General features: G+C 43.4%; 1 protein-coding gene across 4 annotated transcripts in view; it reads right to left on the bottom strand.

Moving 5' to 3' along the window:
- The window catches only part of CALU (calumenin), a 33,842-nt gene extending 22,536 nt beyond the window's left edge, over nt 1–11,306 (bottom strand). For 3 of the 4 annotated variants that reach the window (XM_045388426.2, XM_005550712.4, XM_074035945.1), the window contains exons 1-2: nt 11,255–11,306; nt 1,664–1,895 (exon numbers count right to left, since the gene is read on the bottom strand). In XM_045388426.2, coding sequence (XP_045244361.1) covers nt 1,664–1,884 — 221 coding nt within the window. In that variant the 5' untranslated portion in view covers nt 1,885–1,895; nt 11,255–11,306. Of the gene's footprint in view, nt 1–1,663; nt 1,899–11,254 lie in introns of those variants that run through there. The other variant, XM_074035944.1, reaches the window with a different exon arrangement.
- Nucleotides 11,307–19,249: the final 7,943 nt, after the last annotated feature.

The raw sequence follows: 19,249 nt of genomic DNA, 5'->3' as shown, positions 1-19,249 counted from the left end.
CATGCCATTCTCCTGCCTCAGCCTCCCGAGTAGCTGGGACTACAGGCAACCGCCACCACGCCCGGCTAAATTTTTTTTTTTGAGACGGAGTCTCGCTCTGTCGCCCAGGCTGGAGTGCAGTGGCCGGATCTCAGTTCACTGCAAGCTCTGCCTCTCGGGTTTACGCCATTCTTCTGCCTCAGCCTCCCAAGTAGCTGGTTCTACAGGTGCCCGCCACCTCGCCTGGCTAGTTTTTTTAAAAATATTTTTTAGTAGAGACGGCGTTTCACCGTGTTAGACAGGATGGTCTTGATCTCCTGACCTCATGATCCGCCCGTCTTGGCCTCCCAAAGTGCTGGGATTACAGGCTTGAGCAACCGCGCCCAGCCCCCCCGGGCTAAATTTTTTTGTATTAATAGTAGTGATGGGGTTTCACCGTGTCACCCAGGATGGTCTCGATCTCCTGACCTTGTGATCCACCCGCCTTGGCCTCCCAAAGTGCTGGGATTACAGGCGTGAGCCACCATGCCCGACCTGCATTTCTATTTTCAACCTGGAATGTTAGTACGGTTATTAGATTAAAACTGAAAGTGAGGATGGTCTCTCAAAGGAAAGCAACCTAATAGAACACTAACTCTGTGATGCATTTCTATCTATATCTACTTTCAAATGTTATGTGATAGTACTCATTCTACATAGCAAAATATTTTTATTATTTCTGTCAACGTTGAAGAATAAAACACTGTATCCTTCAGTCAGTAGATAACCCAATGAAAAAATACATTCATTCTGCAGCATCTTCCAAAGCAAATCCTGTAACAATGTCTTATGATCAAAATGCTACCCATCAAGGCAAAATATTTTTAGAAATTGCTATGTGTGGCACAACTTTCCACACAAATCTCTCGAATACAGTTCAGAAAGTTGCACCAATAGTGCTCACTGAGAATAATATTTTTATAAAGTTGACCTGCATTTTCTTCAAAAGGAAGGCTTTGGAAGGACCAAAAAACACACTGTCAGATCCCCAATTAGAAATACTCAACTGGGATTCTACAAAATCAATTTTTCAGGTCAAAAGCTGTCTACCAAGAGAGCCAAAGAACCTGACTATGGCCCCGCTGTTACTGAAACAGTAACTCATACTCAGACATTAAGTTACAATTTTCTAAAAGACAAAGTTGGTTTGATTTTTGTTTTCTACTGAAGCAAATATCTGAGAATGAAAATAAAGAGGGTGAAGGACACCCCGGGAAACCATAAACTTCATAGGGATCCAATGTGCAGTTTATTAGCCCATCAAAGACTTGGTTTGTGCCAGGTCAATAGGGCACAGTTTTTAAAAATTAAAAGCAGCAGAGATGAGAAGAGATGAGAAATCCCCCCATGCTATATTCTTCTGGGAGCAAGATAATGCAGTTCAAGTTGGGTCCTGCAGTACTTGGTACTTTTATGCAAAAACAATGCTTTGCAGAACAAGGTACAAACTGTTATTCAATTAAAAATGTATGAAATCAGGCACTTAATGAAATTTTAGAGGTAGTAATTCCATGATTAGCTTTCAGAAGATATATTAATAGTTCAATACAACTTTACTCATAACTGAGCCAGAAAAGAAGAAAAGAATTAGCCTTTATAAAGAATGTCATTACCCACACTAGACCCCTGACAGCTGGCACCTTACCCAAGCCTTTCCTTGCTCTCTTCTGGTGTCAGCTGATCAAAGGTCTTTGCTTCTTCAGCACCCAAGAAGGCATCATGGTCATAATCAAAACTCTGAGCATCATTGTGAACCTTGTCACTGAGCTGAGGCTCATGATGTACACGGTCCTTCTTTTCTGTAGGCTTGCTCAAGGCAAAGGCTGTGCACAGGGACAGGCACATAAGAAACTGTCGCAGGTCCATGATAATTAGATCTTAAAGAAAATGAAAAGCAGTTAATTCAGGAGGCAGTATGCTTAATAATTAAATAAGAAATTAAAAGCTCACATCCCAAATTATTAATGTGATACACACATCTATGCAAGTCTTTTGTATTATCCCAATTACTTAATCCATAAAATAAGTATGGTGGAATATCGGACTCTTCAATTATTATGGTGAGAAATTTTTACCAGTTTCCTTCATCTGATTGTAGGCTGATAAGAAACTTATAGTTAAAATGTCCACTTTCTGTTTTCTTTCAAAAGATACGAAAGTAGAACTTTAATCCTTTTGCCTAAGTTCGTAAGAATTAAAAGTGAAAGAACCAAGATTTAAATGCTGATTCCAAATCCTTTACTTTTTGTACGCATCAATGGTCTGGTCTTCAAATATGGCTGATTATTAGAATCATTTAGGAAGCTTTAAGTTTCCCCTATTGATTTAGATTCTCTGAAGCTGAATTCAGACATTTGCAGCTTTAAATGTTTTTTAGGTGATTCTGATGTTCATGAGATTAGGAACCAGTGAAACACTTGGCAGCTTCCTTGGTCTATAGCACCAAGTCTCCAACATCCAGGCTCAACCTTGAGTCACCTTCAAAGGCCAAATCATTAAAATGGTCTGGCCACAGATAAGAACTTCTTTATCCTTCTGCACAGTTGTTTCCGATACTTGCCTAGGCATAAATACCACCTGTAGTACTGTTCAAAGTACAGATTTCCAGGCCCTGATTCAAACTTTCAGAATCTCTGTAGTCACAGGAGACTCTAATGAACAAGCACAAAGCTGGAACACTTCACTGAAAAAATGTGACAAAAAACCTGCAAAGAAGCTGCAGAGTAGAAATCTGTTTAGTACACTCTACTGATTCCCCACAGTACTATCCAGAGTGGTTAAAGTCTTAGAGGAAAAAATAAAATTAAAAATCAAGAAGAAGGGTTTTCAGGATTTTACATTTTCTTTCATCACTGGGAAAGCAGCTCAGTGGGAGTGGGTGGGAGGTCCTGAAATGGCAGAGGACGTATCAGTGGAGAGTGGAAAGTGTTCTAGAATAAATACAACGCAGTAAGACAAATAGAAATGTACCTAAGGAGATAATGGGAGCGGCGGGGGGCAGGCGGGCAGTCATTCCCAAGTGCCCCAGTCTCAAAAAAGGTACTGTTACTGATGATGTGAAGGTTAAGACTTATGAAAATCCATCAGAAGAAGCAATGTGAAAGCAAGACCATGAAACCCACAGAAAAAGGGGTCGAAGATGGTACTTATCTTATTCTATTCCTATCAATGTTAGAACTTGGCTATGTTTCTCAACATTGTTTCATTCAATCCCATCAAAATACCCACATTTACAGACAAAGATACTTGTATTAAGTAAGATGTTCAATGATGACAGTTCATAACGATTAAAAAATCGGAAAACAAATACAAAGAGAGAATTGGCAAAATATATTAAATCTTTATTATGGAAAAATATACAAAGGTTAAAAAGAATGGGCCGGGCGCAGTGGCTCACGCTTGTAATCCCAGCACATTGGGAGGCCAAGGTGGGCGGATCACAAGGTCAGGAGATAGAGACCATCCTGGCTAATGGGATGCTGAAACCCCGTCTACTAAAAATACAAAATATTAGCCAGGCATGGTGGCGGGTGCCTGTAGTCCCAGCTACTTGGAGGCTGAGGCAGGAGAATGGTGTGAAGCTGGGAGGCGGAGCTTGCAGTGAGCCGAGATCGTGCCACTGCACTCCAGCCTGGGCTACAGAGCGAGACTCAGTCTCAAAAAAAAGAACGACATGAGGCTGGGCATGATGGCTCATGCCTGTAATCCCAACACTTTGGGAGGCTGATGCAGGTGGATCACTTGCATCCAGGAGTTTAAGACAAGCCTGGGCGACATAGCGAAACCCTGTCCCTACTAGAAATACAAAAATTAGCCGGGCATGGTGGCACGCACCTGTAGTCCCAGCTACTCAGGAGGCTGAGGTGGGAGGATAGCTTGAAACCACCAGGTGGAGGTTGCAGTGAGCTGAGATTGTGCCACAGAACTCCAGCCTGGGTGACAGAGATCCTGTCTGTGTCTGGAAAAAAAAAAAAAAAAAAAAAGAAGCCAGGCGTGGTGGCTCATGCCTGTAATCCCAGCACTTTGGGAGGCCGAGACGGGAAGATCACTTGAGGTTAGGAGTTCGAGACCAGCCTGGGAAATACGGTGAAACCCTGTCTCTACTAAAAATACAAAACTTAGCTGGGTGTGGTGGCACACGCCTGTAGTCCCAGCTACTCAGAAGGCTGAGGCATGAGAAGTGCTGGAACCCAGGAGGCGGAGGCTGCAGTGAGCTGAGATCGCGCCACTGCACTTCAGCCTGGGTGACAGAGCGAGACTCTTTCTCAAAAAAAAAAAAGAGTGCAAAAAAAAAAAAAAGAACGAGACGCATCTATCCACAGTGATATGGAGAACTCACCACGATATGTCAAGTGAATAAAAAAAAGCAAGGTGCAAAACAATGTGAAGATCTCATTTACATAAAAAGCAAAACAAAATTAAACAATCTCCCCAGCTCGTTTTTATTTGTATAAAATACAACACGCACATAAATGGTGTGGAAAGATAAACACCCATGTGCAAACAGTGGTAACCTCAAGGTTCATGGAAGAGACACGAATGGGGTGGGTTGGTAAGACTGGTGTGAAGGTGAACTTTAATACTGTATCCGCTGTATTGTCTAATTTGTATGAACAGCACACTCTCAGGTTTATTAGCTTTCTGTGTGTATTACTTGTAAAATATTGCTCTGGGTGAATAACACCACTCTGGCTGACCCTCCAATAATTCAACTGATCAATCAAATCAGAGTAAACAGAAAATTCGAGATTTAGTGGCTCTATAAATACAACATTAAAGTGAGCATGCCTTTACTTCAGGGCAAAATGAAACTTCTATCTCAAACTATAAACAAGTCTTATTTTGAGAGAGGGTCTTACTCTGTCACCCAGGCTACTTGGAGTGGTGTGATGATAGCTCACTGCAGTCTGGACCTCCGGGGCTCAGACCATCCTCCCACTTCAGCCTCTCAAGTAGCTGGGAATACAAGTGTGCACCACCATGCCCAGCTAATTAAAAAAAAAAAATGTTGTAGAGTCTCACTATGTTGCCCAGGCTGGTCTCAAGTGATCCTCCCGCCCTGGCCTCCCAAAGTGCTGGGATTACAGTCGTGAGCTACCATACCCAGCCTATAAACAAATAATGCTGCAGATAAACAAAACTTTGGAAACAAAAAACAGAATTATATGTTGTTGATGTTTTGGGATATATCCCAACAATATGTATGACAGAGGCTTGCAGAATCAAGTAAAATCAAGAGTCACTGCAACAAAGGATTTTCCTTATGCCTAAGGGGACTTTAGGAAAATTTTACAAATGATTACATTCTCAAAATAAAATATAGCACAATACCCTAACAATTCTTGCCAACCCCAAATATTACAATATGAATAAATGCTTATGCACTCTAACATTATCAGGGCCTGGAAAGGATACTATACCAAATTTTAAGACATGCAGCATACAGAAATGTAATATACTGATTCACTTTGTGATTTAGAGGGAAAACTACATTTATGTTTCAGGCTTAATATCTTGATACCAGGATACCAGAATTCCAAAGAGGAAAAGCCAAGCGATTTAGCTTTATCACTCACCCATTTCTCCTTTCTTCCCCTCTCTCGATTAAACTTCCAATCGCACCCTTAAACAGGCTCCTCCATTCTGTCAATCAATGCTTCTGAGGTCTCCACTACCCACAGTCTTTCCCAGACTGTGCTATTCCTTCAAGCCTGTGATTCCCTTTCCCTCACCCACACAGTTTCTACCCTGCTGCCTCTGCTTCCTCACCATCCAATGCTACCCTGAAATCTGGCTTCCTTACTATTTATTGATGAAACGGCCTACAAACGTCATCAAGGACCACCAGATGGACAAAGTCAATGGTCCATCTTTAACTTCATCTTTCTGCAGGGAGGAATGAAAAATCTGCACTTTAAGTAAGTTCTACTTAAAAAAAACAAAACGTCCTTTGTGCCCACATATACCAACTCCTGGCTATTAGAAACTTTAACAAAAGGCCTCTTGTTTTATGAATACAGACACTAAAAACAAAAAACACCATCCATACCAAAAACTGTACTAGATTTATCTAAAACCATATGGTTTTTGGTATGGAGCGTTTGTGTATGTTCAAGCAGAAACAAAGCACATCTAAGACAAAGGATATTTTATGTGGGAAGATGTGAAAAGGAACAGTAAAAAAATAACTTCATATACAGCATTTGAAAAACTACATTAGTGCACTTCATTTTCTTTTGTTGAGACTGAGTCTGTCTCTGTTGCCCAGGATGGAGTGCAGCAGTGTGATCCTGGCTCACTGCAACCTCCACCTCCTGGGTTCAAGTGATTCTCCTGCCTCAGCCTCCTGAATAGCTGGGATTACAGGCATGCTCCACCATGCCCGAATAATTTTTGTATTTTTAGTAGATACAGGGTTTCACCATGTTGTCCAGGTAGATCTCGAACTCCTAACCTCAAGTGATCCTCCCGTCTCGGTCTCGGCCTCCCAAAGTGTTGGGACCACGACCAGACAGTGTACTTCATTTCTGAAGCATCTTTGTCTTTTCAACCAAATTGAAACCAAATGATACAAAGTTAATGGCCCTTCTCACCATTTTCCTCACCCACTTCAACACTTTATAAAAGTTTAGATTGGGCCAGCTATCTGGCAGTGGCTCACACCTGTAATCCCAGCACTTTGGGGGGCCGAGGTGGATGGAATGCTGGAGTTCAAGACCAGCCTAGGCAACCCCATCTCCACCAAAAATACAAAAAACTAGCTGGGTGTGGTGGTGCAGCTATAGTCCCAGCTACTCGGGAAGCTGAGGTGGGAGGATCCCCTGAGCCCCGGAGACACGAGGTTGCAGTGAGCCATGATCATGCCACCACACTCCAGCCTTGGTGAGGAAACAAGACCCTGTCTCAAAAAAAAAAAAAGAAAAAAGTTTAAGTTGGATACTTTCATCTAAAAAGTAAAAAAAGTTTAGAGGAATAGGTACAGATCACAGATCACTTCCAGCTGGAAAGATCTTTGCATCCATTGGGCCATATATATTGATCACAATACTGGTCCAATGGATATACTACGGACATAATGGACAACATAATATTAGGAAAAATATGATACACATAAATGAAAGACTTAGCTGTATGAGCTTTCATCATGCGATCTAGAAAGTAAACCAATGCTTGTGAAAACTGAATCTCCCCACCCCCCATTTCTCAAATGAGTCTCTCCTTCTAAAATTTTGTGTCTCTTCCACGAAAGGCAACATCTAATATTTTTTTCTTGGGGAAAAAAAAATCTAGACCTGTACTGCCCAGTACAGTAGCCACTAGCCACATATGATTACTAAGCACTTGAAATGTGGCTAGTGTGAACTGAGATTGGTATAAGTGTTACATTTCATATCAAAAGAATGGTATTTTATATGTATTAGATTAAATATTATTAAAATTACTTTCCCTGTTTTAGATTTTCACCTGAAAATTTAAAATTACATATATGACTAGTATTATATTTTTATTGGACAGCATGTTAGGCACAAACCAAAAGATTAGAAAAGATATCCAGTAGCTATCATCCTTTTGTAGTATTAATGTCACTAATAATGATCTTCTATAAAGTTGTTTTCATGAATCGTTCCAGTAATTTTTAAAAAGAAAAGATTAACGGCCGGGCGCGGTGGCTCAAGCCTGTAACCCCAGCACTTTGGGAGGCCGAGACGGGCGGATCACGAGGTCAGGAGATCGAGACCATCCTGGCTAACACAATGAAACCCCGTCTCTACTAAAAATACAAAAAAATTAGCCGGGCGAGGTGGCGGGCGCCTGTAGTCCCAGCTACTCGGGAGGCTGAGGCAGGAGAATGGCGTAAACCCGGGAGGCGGAGCTTACAGTGAGCCGAGATGGCGCCACTGCACTCCAGCCTGGGCGACAGAGCGAGACTCCGTCTCAAAAAAAAAAAAAAAAAAAAAAAAAAGAAAAGATTAACAGGGTTAAGTGTGATTTTAATAATAACGAGTCTTAAGAATTGGTTTCTTCGATCCATCCAAAAATGTCCTTAAAAGCTCTAAATTCTTACCACTCCTCCCTGCCCCACCCTTCAGGTAAGAACTTAAGAGCTTTCAAGGAAATTTTTGTCCTTAGTGTCCATAGTGGGTATCCATTGGACCAGCACTGCAATCGATATATGGCCCAAGCTTTCAATTTTGGTAAAGTGCCATTGGTCACAGAATACTTAAATTGTTTCAGGGACATTTAGACGTTTAAATTCAACTTCACAAGAATGTTAACACTGAGTGATCCAACAGTTATTCTGGTTGACCAAAGACCCATTGCTCAATGTTAACAATTGGGAGAAATGGGTGTGGTAGTAAAATTCCAGTTCTCTGAGCTGGATGGATATTCACCAGAAAAGGCATTTACTTCTCCATAACACAGCAAAAGCAGGAGCTCATTGTTTAACTGTCTACTTCAATTGGAGATTACAGGGAACAGCCTGATAGCAATTTAACTATACTAAGGCCCAGGTTATGAAATCTAGAAAATGAAGTTATCTTGTTATCTATCTGACATTCTTTACTTAAAAACTTTAGTACTATACCAATGGACCATCACATAAAAGTGATGGCATACTTTATGATTTGATAAAAGTCATGACACCAAAACATAATTTATTTAACGTCTCTCTAGTGATGAAGTTACATCGGTTCATCAATATATTCTAATTATATTGTGTGATGGAGGGAATACATTTACAAGACAGCTGAGATAATAAAAGTATAAAATCTGGCTGCAGAAGAAAAACCCTGAGAATGTCTCAAACTATTACTCAAGCTTCATTAGTTCTATAACCAAAGCAACCAGCACAAACTAAATTTTTCTGGCTAGAGAATAAAACACTTTTTAAAGAAGGACAGGAGCCTTAGTTTCTAGCTGTAATTTTGCTGTGCATGTGTAACAAGCCTGACATTGCTGAGAATTTGGTAGTTAATTTAACTCAACCTTCCTTCAGTGCCAGATGTCTACAAATAAATTTAAGATCCTAGAAGACCTACCTACTATGATCACTCTAGCTGGAAGTGATCCGTTATTTTTTTCTTTTTGGACAAAAAGGGTATGATCCAATATAAACTTCTATAAAACTCATTTGAACCACTCAATAACAATGACCACAGGCTACTTTAAGTTGTCTCCTTAGCTCCCCTTTAGAATCTGCACTTCTGGAAGAATGTCTACATATCAGCTAGTACAAATTATTATCCCTATATTGTCCCTAATACAGTGTCTTGCACATTTTACTGGATTAATACATCTTACTGAATTAATTGGGCGGTACTTGGCAGCAATGTGGTTCCTGCCTGCCTGTGTTTTCCAAGCTCCAATTCCGTTTACTGGATCTGGCAATCAGCCAGGAACAGGCAAGTGTTATTTCAGCTGTCTTAACTCTAATACATAAATTACAGCATCAGCAACATCCATACTTCAGAGTTCAGACAGTGACAATCTAGGGCCTTATGGTCTAGCTAGCATTTCCCATGGCTATCCCTGGCTACACCTCTGTCCTTCCAATATTGCCGGTACAACTACATTACAGAAAATCTGTGTTAACACCAATGTACTAGGGTGTGGTGTTGCAGTCTCAGCCACGTGGGAGGCTGAGGCAGGAGGACAGCTTGAGCATGCGAGTTCAGGGCTCCACCTGGGAAACATAGTGAGACCCTCAACTCTAAAATAAATAAATTTTAAAAAATAACACCAATATATAGATCCCAATACTGCTCTAATGGATATAAAGTGCTATCAATAAGTATTTCTTGACACATCACTGGATGAATGAAAGCAAACAATGATTATATTGAGAGTGACAATGAGTTGGTTTCAAAGCTATATTGAGTACTATTCACTCAGGCATACTCAATATATTTTTGTGAGCTTGTGATTCTCAAAAGAATCCTATTGGAACCCCTGTCCCCAACCCCCAATCACCGTAAAACCTCAGATTAGGCCTTGGCAAACTCATTTTCTTGACAAATACTTGTCAACCCCTGACAAGTGTTAGTAGGTAGGTCTTCTAGGATCTTAAATTTAGAGGTTATATCTGGTTCCTCGTTTGGATTATACATATAAATTCTTCAGTGATGACTGTCGTTTGGTATTTGGTTAATTAAATCTACTGAGTGAGGCCAAACTTGCATTTGTCTTGTATCAAGTTCCATTTTATGGCAAAGACTAATTTTATAGAGATTCCAAGGTTCTCTGCCTCCAAGCTGAATAAGCTACTAGAACAAAAAACAACTAGAAGCCACCTTATTCCCAATTCACTTACGTTGACTTCATGGTCCATGCCAGAAAATGAACCCAATTCAATTCTCAAAGACACTATTCTAGAATTTTATACACTTAGGAATTCAGATCACAGGCTCAAAAGTTTTAGCAGGAGACCCAGGGAGCTTTTACCTTGATGCAAAAGCAGCTTTCGAAACTGCAAGCCACTCTACTAAACGCTTAATCACGGCAGCTATAGGGAATTAAGTTTATTTCTGACCGCAGCATGCTAAAGATCAGTAGGATATGGGGCTAGAAGCAACAAAAAACGTTAAAAGGAAGATTAATTCCCCAACAAAGCTTTAAAAACTATTTTCTGTCGCTAACTGAAATACGTAGCCAAACATGGAAGCTCTAAACATTCGGCTTTTCTTTAAAATTACAGATACCACCTATTGTCTTCACTCGTTCTTTCCCCCGTTTCTGCACCCTTTAGGTGAGTGAACACGACCTTGGCAGATGCACCCTACTCTCAGGATGTGGCCTTGGGGCGGGGCTGGCACATACAAGCAGGCTGGTGAGTGGGAGGCAGCAAGGAGCTGTTACAACACTATCCAAATGCCCTCCGACCTTCCGGAGGCAAAAAGTGACCCTCCGGTGCCAGGGACTCAGTGAGTGGCGTGACCCAGAGACGGAGGACCAGGACGCAGCAAACCAGGCACAGAACAGTACCCAATGGGACGGAGTTCGACCGGACCAGCCCCCTTCCCAGAGCGCGCGGGAAGACGGTCGGCGGCCTCCATCCCAGGCTGCACACCGAGGGCCCTGGGATATCCAGCAGGCTCAGGCCTGGGACCCCGGCGCCAGCAGAGACAGGGGCCCCGAGTGAAGCAGTCCCCTGCCTCGCCAAGAACAAGACCGGGGACAGAAAGAAAGCGAATAAAGATGAGGCAGTGGTGAAGAGGCTGGGCATCACCGTACTTACCTTTCCTCGTAGCCCCCACAACACAGGATGCCGAGGCCGCCGCTCACCCACTGGCTCAGCTCACGCGCGCAAGCACCGCCCAACCGGAAGCGGCTCCCCGACCCGCCCTCATCCGCCTCGTCGGCGGCCTCCCGACCAATCATCAGCAAATTCGCCGCTGACGCATAGCTTCCCCGAGCAGCCATTGGTCTAACAATCGCATAGCCGGGATTGGCTGGAAAGCGCCACGTCCCCGGGACCGCGCCGAGTTGCGTGGACCGGATTCCCGCCCAACTCAAGTCCCTGGGCTTGTTGGGACCGCGGGCCCCAGCCCCAGCCCCAGCCCCAGCCCCAGCCCGGGCCCCAGCCCCAGCCCCAGCCCCAGCCTCAGCCCCGTACTGTGGGTGGCGTGGGCGCGGCCGTTTGGCTGCCACGTCCCCATTCACAGCTCTTGACTCTGCTTCCACAGGGCTTCTTAGACTATCCTGCTGGTTATCTTTATTCCCACAAGGCCACCAGGGCGGAATTAATCCGACTGAATCAGTCACCAACTTTATTGAACAATCCCAACTTTTTCTTTCCCTTCAGCGCTGCGCCCTGTGCTATCTACAGGAGGCTCTTCAGTCTTTGGCACCAGCGTATCTTTCAGCTCCATCTCCCAACACTCCCTCATCTTGCGTTCTGGGCACCATCATCTGTGTTTCCTAACAGCCGGTCCTTTTTCATCTTTAAGATTTTTGATCAAGAGGCTTCCTCTGCCAGGATTAAGAGCGTTTTCCTGATTTTCTGCCTTGCCGATAGAAGTCCCAGTTCAGATGTTAGCTCTAGAAGCTTTCCCTGACCCCACTAAGCATAATTCTTACCTTATTTACCATCATAGCTGTTTATAGCTTCAGTACACTTTGCCAAATTCTGCTATAAAATGTAGCTTATCCATCTGTCCTCTTCTAGAGTAAGCTCCTGGGTAGGTATCTGTCTATTCATCTTTATATCTGCAGCTCTGAGCTTACTGCCCAGCTCAGTAATGTTAAGTGAAGGGAATGGGACAAACCCGTTTCATGTCCCTGGTTTAAGAGGAACTTAGTAAATCATCCATTTCATGTCATAAAATTAAAACAAGTATCAAATAAAGGATTCTATAGCTTCAACACAAATGGAATGTAAACCTGTGGCGTTCTTAGCACATAAAGCCTCTATAGTTTAAAATCAAATTGAGACAAGTAGTAAGCTCATGAAACAGTTAAGCTCATGAAAGCAAGCTAGTTACTGTCAATGTGAAAGTTTTACAACTAATGCTTATGGCGTTCAGACAAAGGAGTGTCACTGACCCTTGGTGGTAGTCAGAGAAGGCTTCAGAGGAAGATATGACTAAGGCTGAACTAAGGAAGTCCCAAATGGACTATTCAGCAAGAAGAGTAATAGGAATAAGGACAAGTGGAGGGCAGAGTGGAGGGTAAATTCTCAGACCAGGTAGCAAATGAGGAAGGTAAAAAAAAAAAAGGAGTGAGGGGGAAGCAATGAAAGGAAAGCATGGATGGTAAGTTTGGAGAGGTAATGGAAGATCTTGCCAATTTGAGGAGCCTGAACTGAAGGCAGTGGGAATCGTGGGTCTTCTTGGGAAGGTTTCTGAGCTTGTGCCTACAGGGAAACACATCTAATGGGCATTAACAATAAAACAGGCTGCCTCAGGAGGCATTATTTCAAAAACAGTTTTAAAAATACCTCCTTAAGGATCACTTGAGGCCAGGAGTTCGAGACCAGCATGGGCAACATAATGAGACCCTTCCTCCCCTCCTCTCTACAAAAAAAAAAAAAAAAATTAAAAATTAGCTGGGCATGGTGGCACACACATGTAGTTCAAGCTAGTTGCTTGAGCCTGGGAAGTTGAGGCTACAATGAGCTGTGATTGTGCCATTTCACTCCAGCCTGGGCAACAGAGCAAGACCCTTTCTTTTAAAAAATAAAAATAACAACTCCTTAAAGTCAGGCACTGTGTTAGGTGCTGGTGAACCAAAAATAAATAGGACATTGTCCCTGTCCTAAACAAACTCAGCCTAGTGGTGAGCCATCCATCCTGGAATTGTCCTAGTAAAGGCTAAACAGATAGTGAGAGTGCCAGAGATGGGGCCCTCCAACCCTGAGGTTCCCTAATGGAGAAGGGCCTGGCCTAGCAAGGGCAAGGGAAATAGAAACGAACCCTTATATACAAGAGGTTTTTTTGTTTGCTTGCTTGTTTGTTTGTTTCTGAGATGGAGCTTTGCTTTTGTTACCCAGACTGGAGTGCAATGGTGCGAACTTGGCTCACTGCAACCTCCACCTCCTAGGTTCAAGCGATTCTCCTGCCTCAGCCTCCCAAGTAGCTGGGATTACAGGCATGTGCCACCACGCCCGGCTAATTTTTGTATTTTTAGTAGAGATAAGGTTTCACCATGTTGATCAGGCCAGTGTCGAACTCCTGACCTCTAGTGATCCGCCTGCCTCGGCCTCCCAAAGTGCTGGGATTATAGGCATGAGCCACCGTGCCCAGCCACAAGACAGATTTTAAAAGTGGAAATAAGTCCTGAGCTTAGTGACCACTTGAATGAATGAAATGAAGAAGGAGCACTCAAAAATTAAAAGGTTTTAATCATGGGAGACTGGGAGAATGAGCTAGATGCATGGAATGAGGGAAGTCAATTGAATTCAAGACATAGGAAGTCTATGTGATGGCAGAACATCTAAAGAGAAAGACCCAAGAGCCTGGAGGAGATACTTGGGAGGGGTTGTTGGCCAGGAGATGGCTGGTGGAGCCATGAGAACAGATAAACTTTTTGAAGAGATGAAAGCAGATTAGACTTCATGGGAGCCCCAGAGTTAGAAAGTGGGTGGAGGAAGGAAGAAAAGGACCTGAGGGACAACACATATTAGAAATGCCACCAATAGCTGCACCCAAGGCCATCGAGTGAGAGCAGCACTGAAGGACTGCTTGTGGCCACATGATGGTGTCACCACAAAAGGCTGACATTCGTGTCCAAGCATCCCATCTCTGCTCATGGGTGCTACTGAACCTTCAGTGTTTCCTGTGTGCAGACACTGTTCTAGGACTGGGGATACAGCAGTGAGCAAAATTAAGTCTGTCATGGTGCTTATATTCTGGTGTGTAGAGGTAAGTGAGACAGCCCAAAAACAAGAAAAAAGCAACATACATAGAATGAGAGGTGGTGACAGGTGCTGTTACCTGAAAAACCAGGGTTTGTTCTCTTAGTAACAAACAATGCAAAACTCAGTTTTTGATCAATAGGAGTTTTATTACTTGGCATATGTAAGAAGGATACTGGGAATGTTCTCTAAAGCAATGTCTCCCCAAGGGAAAGTGACAGGAGGGTTTTACGCGGTGATGGAGAGGGGAGAAGGTGTAAAATCACACGTAGAGGAGGGGTCCCAGTGGCACAGATGACTGAGCCATTATGCCAGCACATAGGTGGCATATTATGGCAATGAAGCTATAGCTCCTCCTAAGGTGGAGACTTTGACATGGTCAAGAGAAAAGTTGACACAGTTCATCTATAAATTGCCAGGGCCTGCAAGGAGCTGGTTCAAACCAACAGGGTGACCACATTCCATGCAGGGTTTGGGGAAGAACAGGCCACAGGGCAGAAGGCTGTGAAACAGGCTGATTGCTCAAGTTGACTGAATTCCTTTTATCCCTGGAGACCCTGATATGGGTTGGATCTGTGTCCCTGCCCTAATTTCATGTCAAATTGTAAACCCCAGTGTTGGAGGAAGGGCCTGGTGGGGGGTGATTGGATCATGGGGTGGAGTTCTCATGAATGGTTTAGCGCCATCCTCGCTTGGTACTGTATAGTGAATGATTTCTCATGACATGTGTTCATTTAAAGTCTGTGGCACCTGCCCTGCCCCTTCCTCCTGCTCCAGCCATGCAAGACATATCTGCTTCCCCTTTGCCTTCCACCATAATTTCCCTGAGGCCTCCCAAGAAGCAGAAGCGGCTATGCTTCCTGTATAGCTGCAGAACTGTGAGCCAATTAAATCTCTTTTCTTTATAAATTACCCAGTCTCAGGTATTTCTTTATAGCAATACAAGAATGGACTAATACAGACCCTCTCTGTTTGCTTACATAAGGAGAAAAATAAGGCAGGAAAGGAGAACAGTGAGTGTTGGGACTAGCAGGAGTGGTGTTGCCATCTCAGAAAAGGTGGCCAGGGAAGCTCATGAGATGGTGACATATGAGTGAACATCTGATGGTGGTGAACATTCCAGGAAAAGGGAACACCAAGGCAAGGCCCTGAGTTGGGAGTATGTTTGAAATGTTTGAGGAGCAACTGGAAGCCAGTGGGACTGGAGTACAGTAGCAAGGAGAGTAGAGGACATGAGGTCAGAGAGGGAGCAACAGGAATGGGGGAGGGAGAGAGGGACATCATGCAGGGCCTTTAGGCTATTGCAAGGACTTTAGCTTTCGCTATGATGAGTGAGAGGATATGGAAGACTGACTATTTGCTAAATTGTTTCTTCTTCTTTCTGTGAACCCAGCTAGACTACATTTCCCAGCCTCCCTTGCAGTGTGGCCATATGACTGAGCTTTGATGGAAGGGAGGAGGGTGGAGATGTTGTACACTACTTCCAGTACTGGCCATACAGACCTGCCATGTGTAATTCTCCGAGCTCATTCTCTTTCTGTGGCTAGAAGCTGTGTGTTGCAGATGGCAGAGCCACAAGATGGAAGGATCCTGTGAAACTGCCACTCAGTTTTTGAACCAGGAACACCATTTTTGGACTCTTTGTGAATGAGAAGTAGAACTTCTATTAGCTATTTTATGCCATTGATATATTAGGATTTATCTCTTTCAGAGCTAGCATTGCCTTAACTAATACAGAAGGGAAGCTACTGGAAGGTTTTGAGCAGAGAAGTAACATGATCTAGTATTTTAAAAGGATCACATTAGACTGAAAGGGAGTAAGATTAGGAACCAAGTGCATTTAGGAAGTGTTTGCAACAATCCAGGTGAGTGATGATAATGATGGTTTCGTCCAGATTGGTAGCAGTGGAATTAGTGAGAATATCAAATTCTGAATATATTTTGAAAGTAGTTTGAAAGGATTTCCTAATGGGTTGGAAATAGGGTGGAGAGAAAGAGAGGAGTTAAGGATGACTCCAAGGTTTTAAGCAAGTAGAAAAATGAGGCTTCCACTTATTAGGTTGGAGAAGACTTTAGAGAGATCAAAGTTTTGAGGGATAATTTTTTTTTTTTCCGAGACAGAGTCTCGCTCTGTCACCCAGGCTGGAGTGCAGTGGTGTGATCTCAGCTCACTGCAACTTCCACCTCCTGGGTTCAAGTGATTCTCCTGCCTCAGCCTCCTGAGTAGCTGGGATTACAGGCATGCACCACCACACCCAGCTAATTTGAGGGATAATATTGAGAGATTTGTTTTGGGCATATTAGACATTCAAGTAGAGATATTGACTAGGCAGTTGGATATGTATCTCTGGAGTACATAGTGGTCTGGACTAAAGATATAAGTTTAAGAGTATATTTGAGGCCGGGCGCGGTGGCTCAAGCCTGTAATCCCAGCACTTTGGGAGGCCGAGACGGGCGGATCACGAGGTCAGGAGATCGAGACCATCCTGGTTAACACGGTGAAACCCCGTCTCTACTAAAAAATACAAAAAACTAGCCGGCCGAGGTGGCGGACGCCTGTAGTCCCAGCTACTCGGGAGGTGGAGGCAGGAGAATGGCGTGAACCCGGGAGGCGGAGCTTGCAGTGAGCTGAGATCCGGCCACTGCACTCCAGCCTGGGTGACAGCGCGAGACTCCGTCTCAAAAAAAAAAAAAAAAAAAAAAAAAAAAAGAAGAGTATATTTGTAGCATGAAATCCGTGTGTTTTGATTACAAGAGATTTAAGGACTGAATCCTGGGAATTTCTGATATTCAGACATGATTGGGGGGTGTTGATGAGAATGAATCAGCAAAGGAACTGAGAAAAAGGCCAATGAGGGAGGAGGAAAGCCAAGAGAGTGTCCTGGAAGCCAAGTGGAGAAAAGGTTCAGGGAGAAAGCATTCTGCTGACAGTGAGGTGGGGCCTGGTTGGCCATGGGCTTTAGCAATGTGGGAATCTTTGACAGGTTTGTTGAGGTAGTGGATGCAAAAACCTGATTGAAGGGCTTCAAGAGACAATGGAGATTTTTAAAAGTTGGATCCCTTTCACGGAGTTTGCTTAAAGGGGTGGAGAAAACTGGAGCAAGGTGGCAGAGGGGCCAAGAGAGGTTTTGTTTTATTTTGTTCTTTTTTTAATGTAAGAAATAAGTATGTTTAGGAGGCATACTAGTATATTCCTTGCTGATGGGAAGGATCTAGAAGTAGAGATCAAACTGATGATGTAGGAAAAAGGAAAAGTTGCTGGTGTGACATCTTTGGGTGAGATGGGATGGGATCTACTACAAAAGGGAAAGAGCTGGACTTTGCTTGGAGACACAGTTCCTCCATAGTAACAAGGAGAGAAGCTAGAGTTAGTGGGTCTGGATCTAGGTAATTGGTAGATTCGGTGGTGAGAGCCTGAAATTCTCTTTCAATTGTTACTACGTTCTCAGTGAAATAGGAAGCGGGGTCATCAGGAGGCATCGGCAGTTAGAGGAGAGAGAAGGTGTGAAATAGTCATTCAGCAGAGTGAACAGATTTAGGGGAATGTATGATGATTTCCAGGCAACATCAAGGACCTCCTTGAGCCCATGATGATGACTTTGCAGTGAGACTGGTTAGTATGTCATGTGATCTTCTCCAGAGGGGTGCAGTGGCAAGCTTAGCAGCATCACACAGGCATGGAGCTGGTAGAGAACTGGATTTAGCCAAGGAAGGAAGTGAGAGAGACACAAAGATGTTGAGAATGCATGCCAGGAAGTGATAATAATAATGACTGATCACAGGTAATCTAGGTTACAGGGCAAGGAAATGAGAACATGAAGAGAGGGAGGGACAGTGAAAACATGGTAGAAGCAATAGATTGTTGGATTGGTGGGTCAATGGATTATTGGACTCAGGAAAACACAGGAGATGGTATAGCTAGGGAGTGGAAATAATGGGGTTAGGTGCAGTTATTAATGACAAGCACTAGGGTAAAATCAAGGGAGACAGTGGTTGAGGAGGGTGGAAAAAGTATTATTGGAAGGCAGGAGTTCAGGGAACAGAGATCAAAGTATGGGAAGGATCATCTATGTGGATGTTGAAATCACTAAGAATTAGGACATAACTCAGTCTTTGAGTAATGGTGATCCAGGAGCTTATGTTTTTAGCCCTCCAACCATTTCAGCCTGAAAACTACTTCAGTGAGGAAAAAGACACTGCTAGCATATCTTAAGTCAAATCAAAATACCCACCCCAGTTGGGGGATGGGCAGCTTTCCTGAAGTACTCAAAGTCTGTTTCTCATTAAATGTGAAATTTTTCTTTTTTTAAGACAGGATCTCACTCTGTCACCCAGGCTGAAGGCAGTGGCACCCTCACTGCTCACTGCAGCCTCGACCTCCTGGGCTCAAGCAATACTCCCATCTCAGCCTCCCTAGTAGCTGGGACCACAGGCACACACCACCACTCCCAGCTAATTTTTTTTGTATTTTTGGCAGAGATGGGTTTTTGCCATGTTTCGCAGGCTGGTCTCAAACTTCTGGGCTCAAGTAGGTTCACCTGCCTCAGCCTCCCAAAGTGTTGAGATGACAGGCATGAGCTACTGCTTCTGACAGTATTGCACATTTTAAACAAAGAGGCCGGTCCATAGACCATCTGACAAACACTCCTTCATGACTCCCTTCATCTATAATTGGTAAACCTCTGATTAACCTATATGTTGAGCCTATATCTCCTATCTCTGGAATCTCTAATTTAAAAAGTACTAACAAGCTATGTCGACATTTCAAGGGAGTGTTATACAAAAAAGAAGTTGAGCCAGTGTTTGCGGCACGGAGATAATAGCAAACTTAGGGAGTTTGAACACAAAAGAGAAATTCACCCTTCCTTACACACCTTG

The sequence above is a fragment of the Macaca fascicularis genome, chromosome 3 (genome assembly GCF_037993035.2).
Source record: "Macaca fascicularis isolate 582-1 chromosome 3, T2T-MFA8v1.1".
In the NCBI taxonomy this organism is placed as follows: domain Eukaryota; kingdom Metazoa; phylum Chordata; class Mammalia; order Primates; family Cercopithecidae; genus Macaca; species Macaca fascicularis.
The sequence above is the reverse complement of the archived record's forward strand: the minus strand, read 5'-3'. Positions and strand labels throughout refer to the sequence as shown.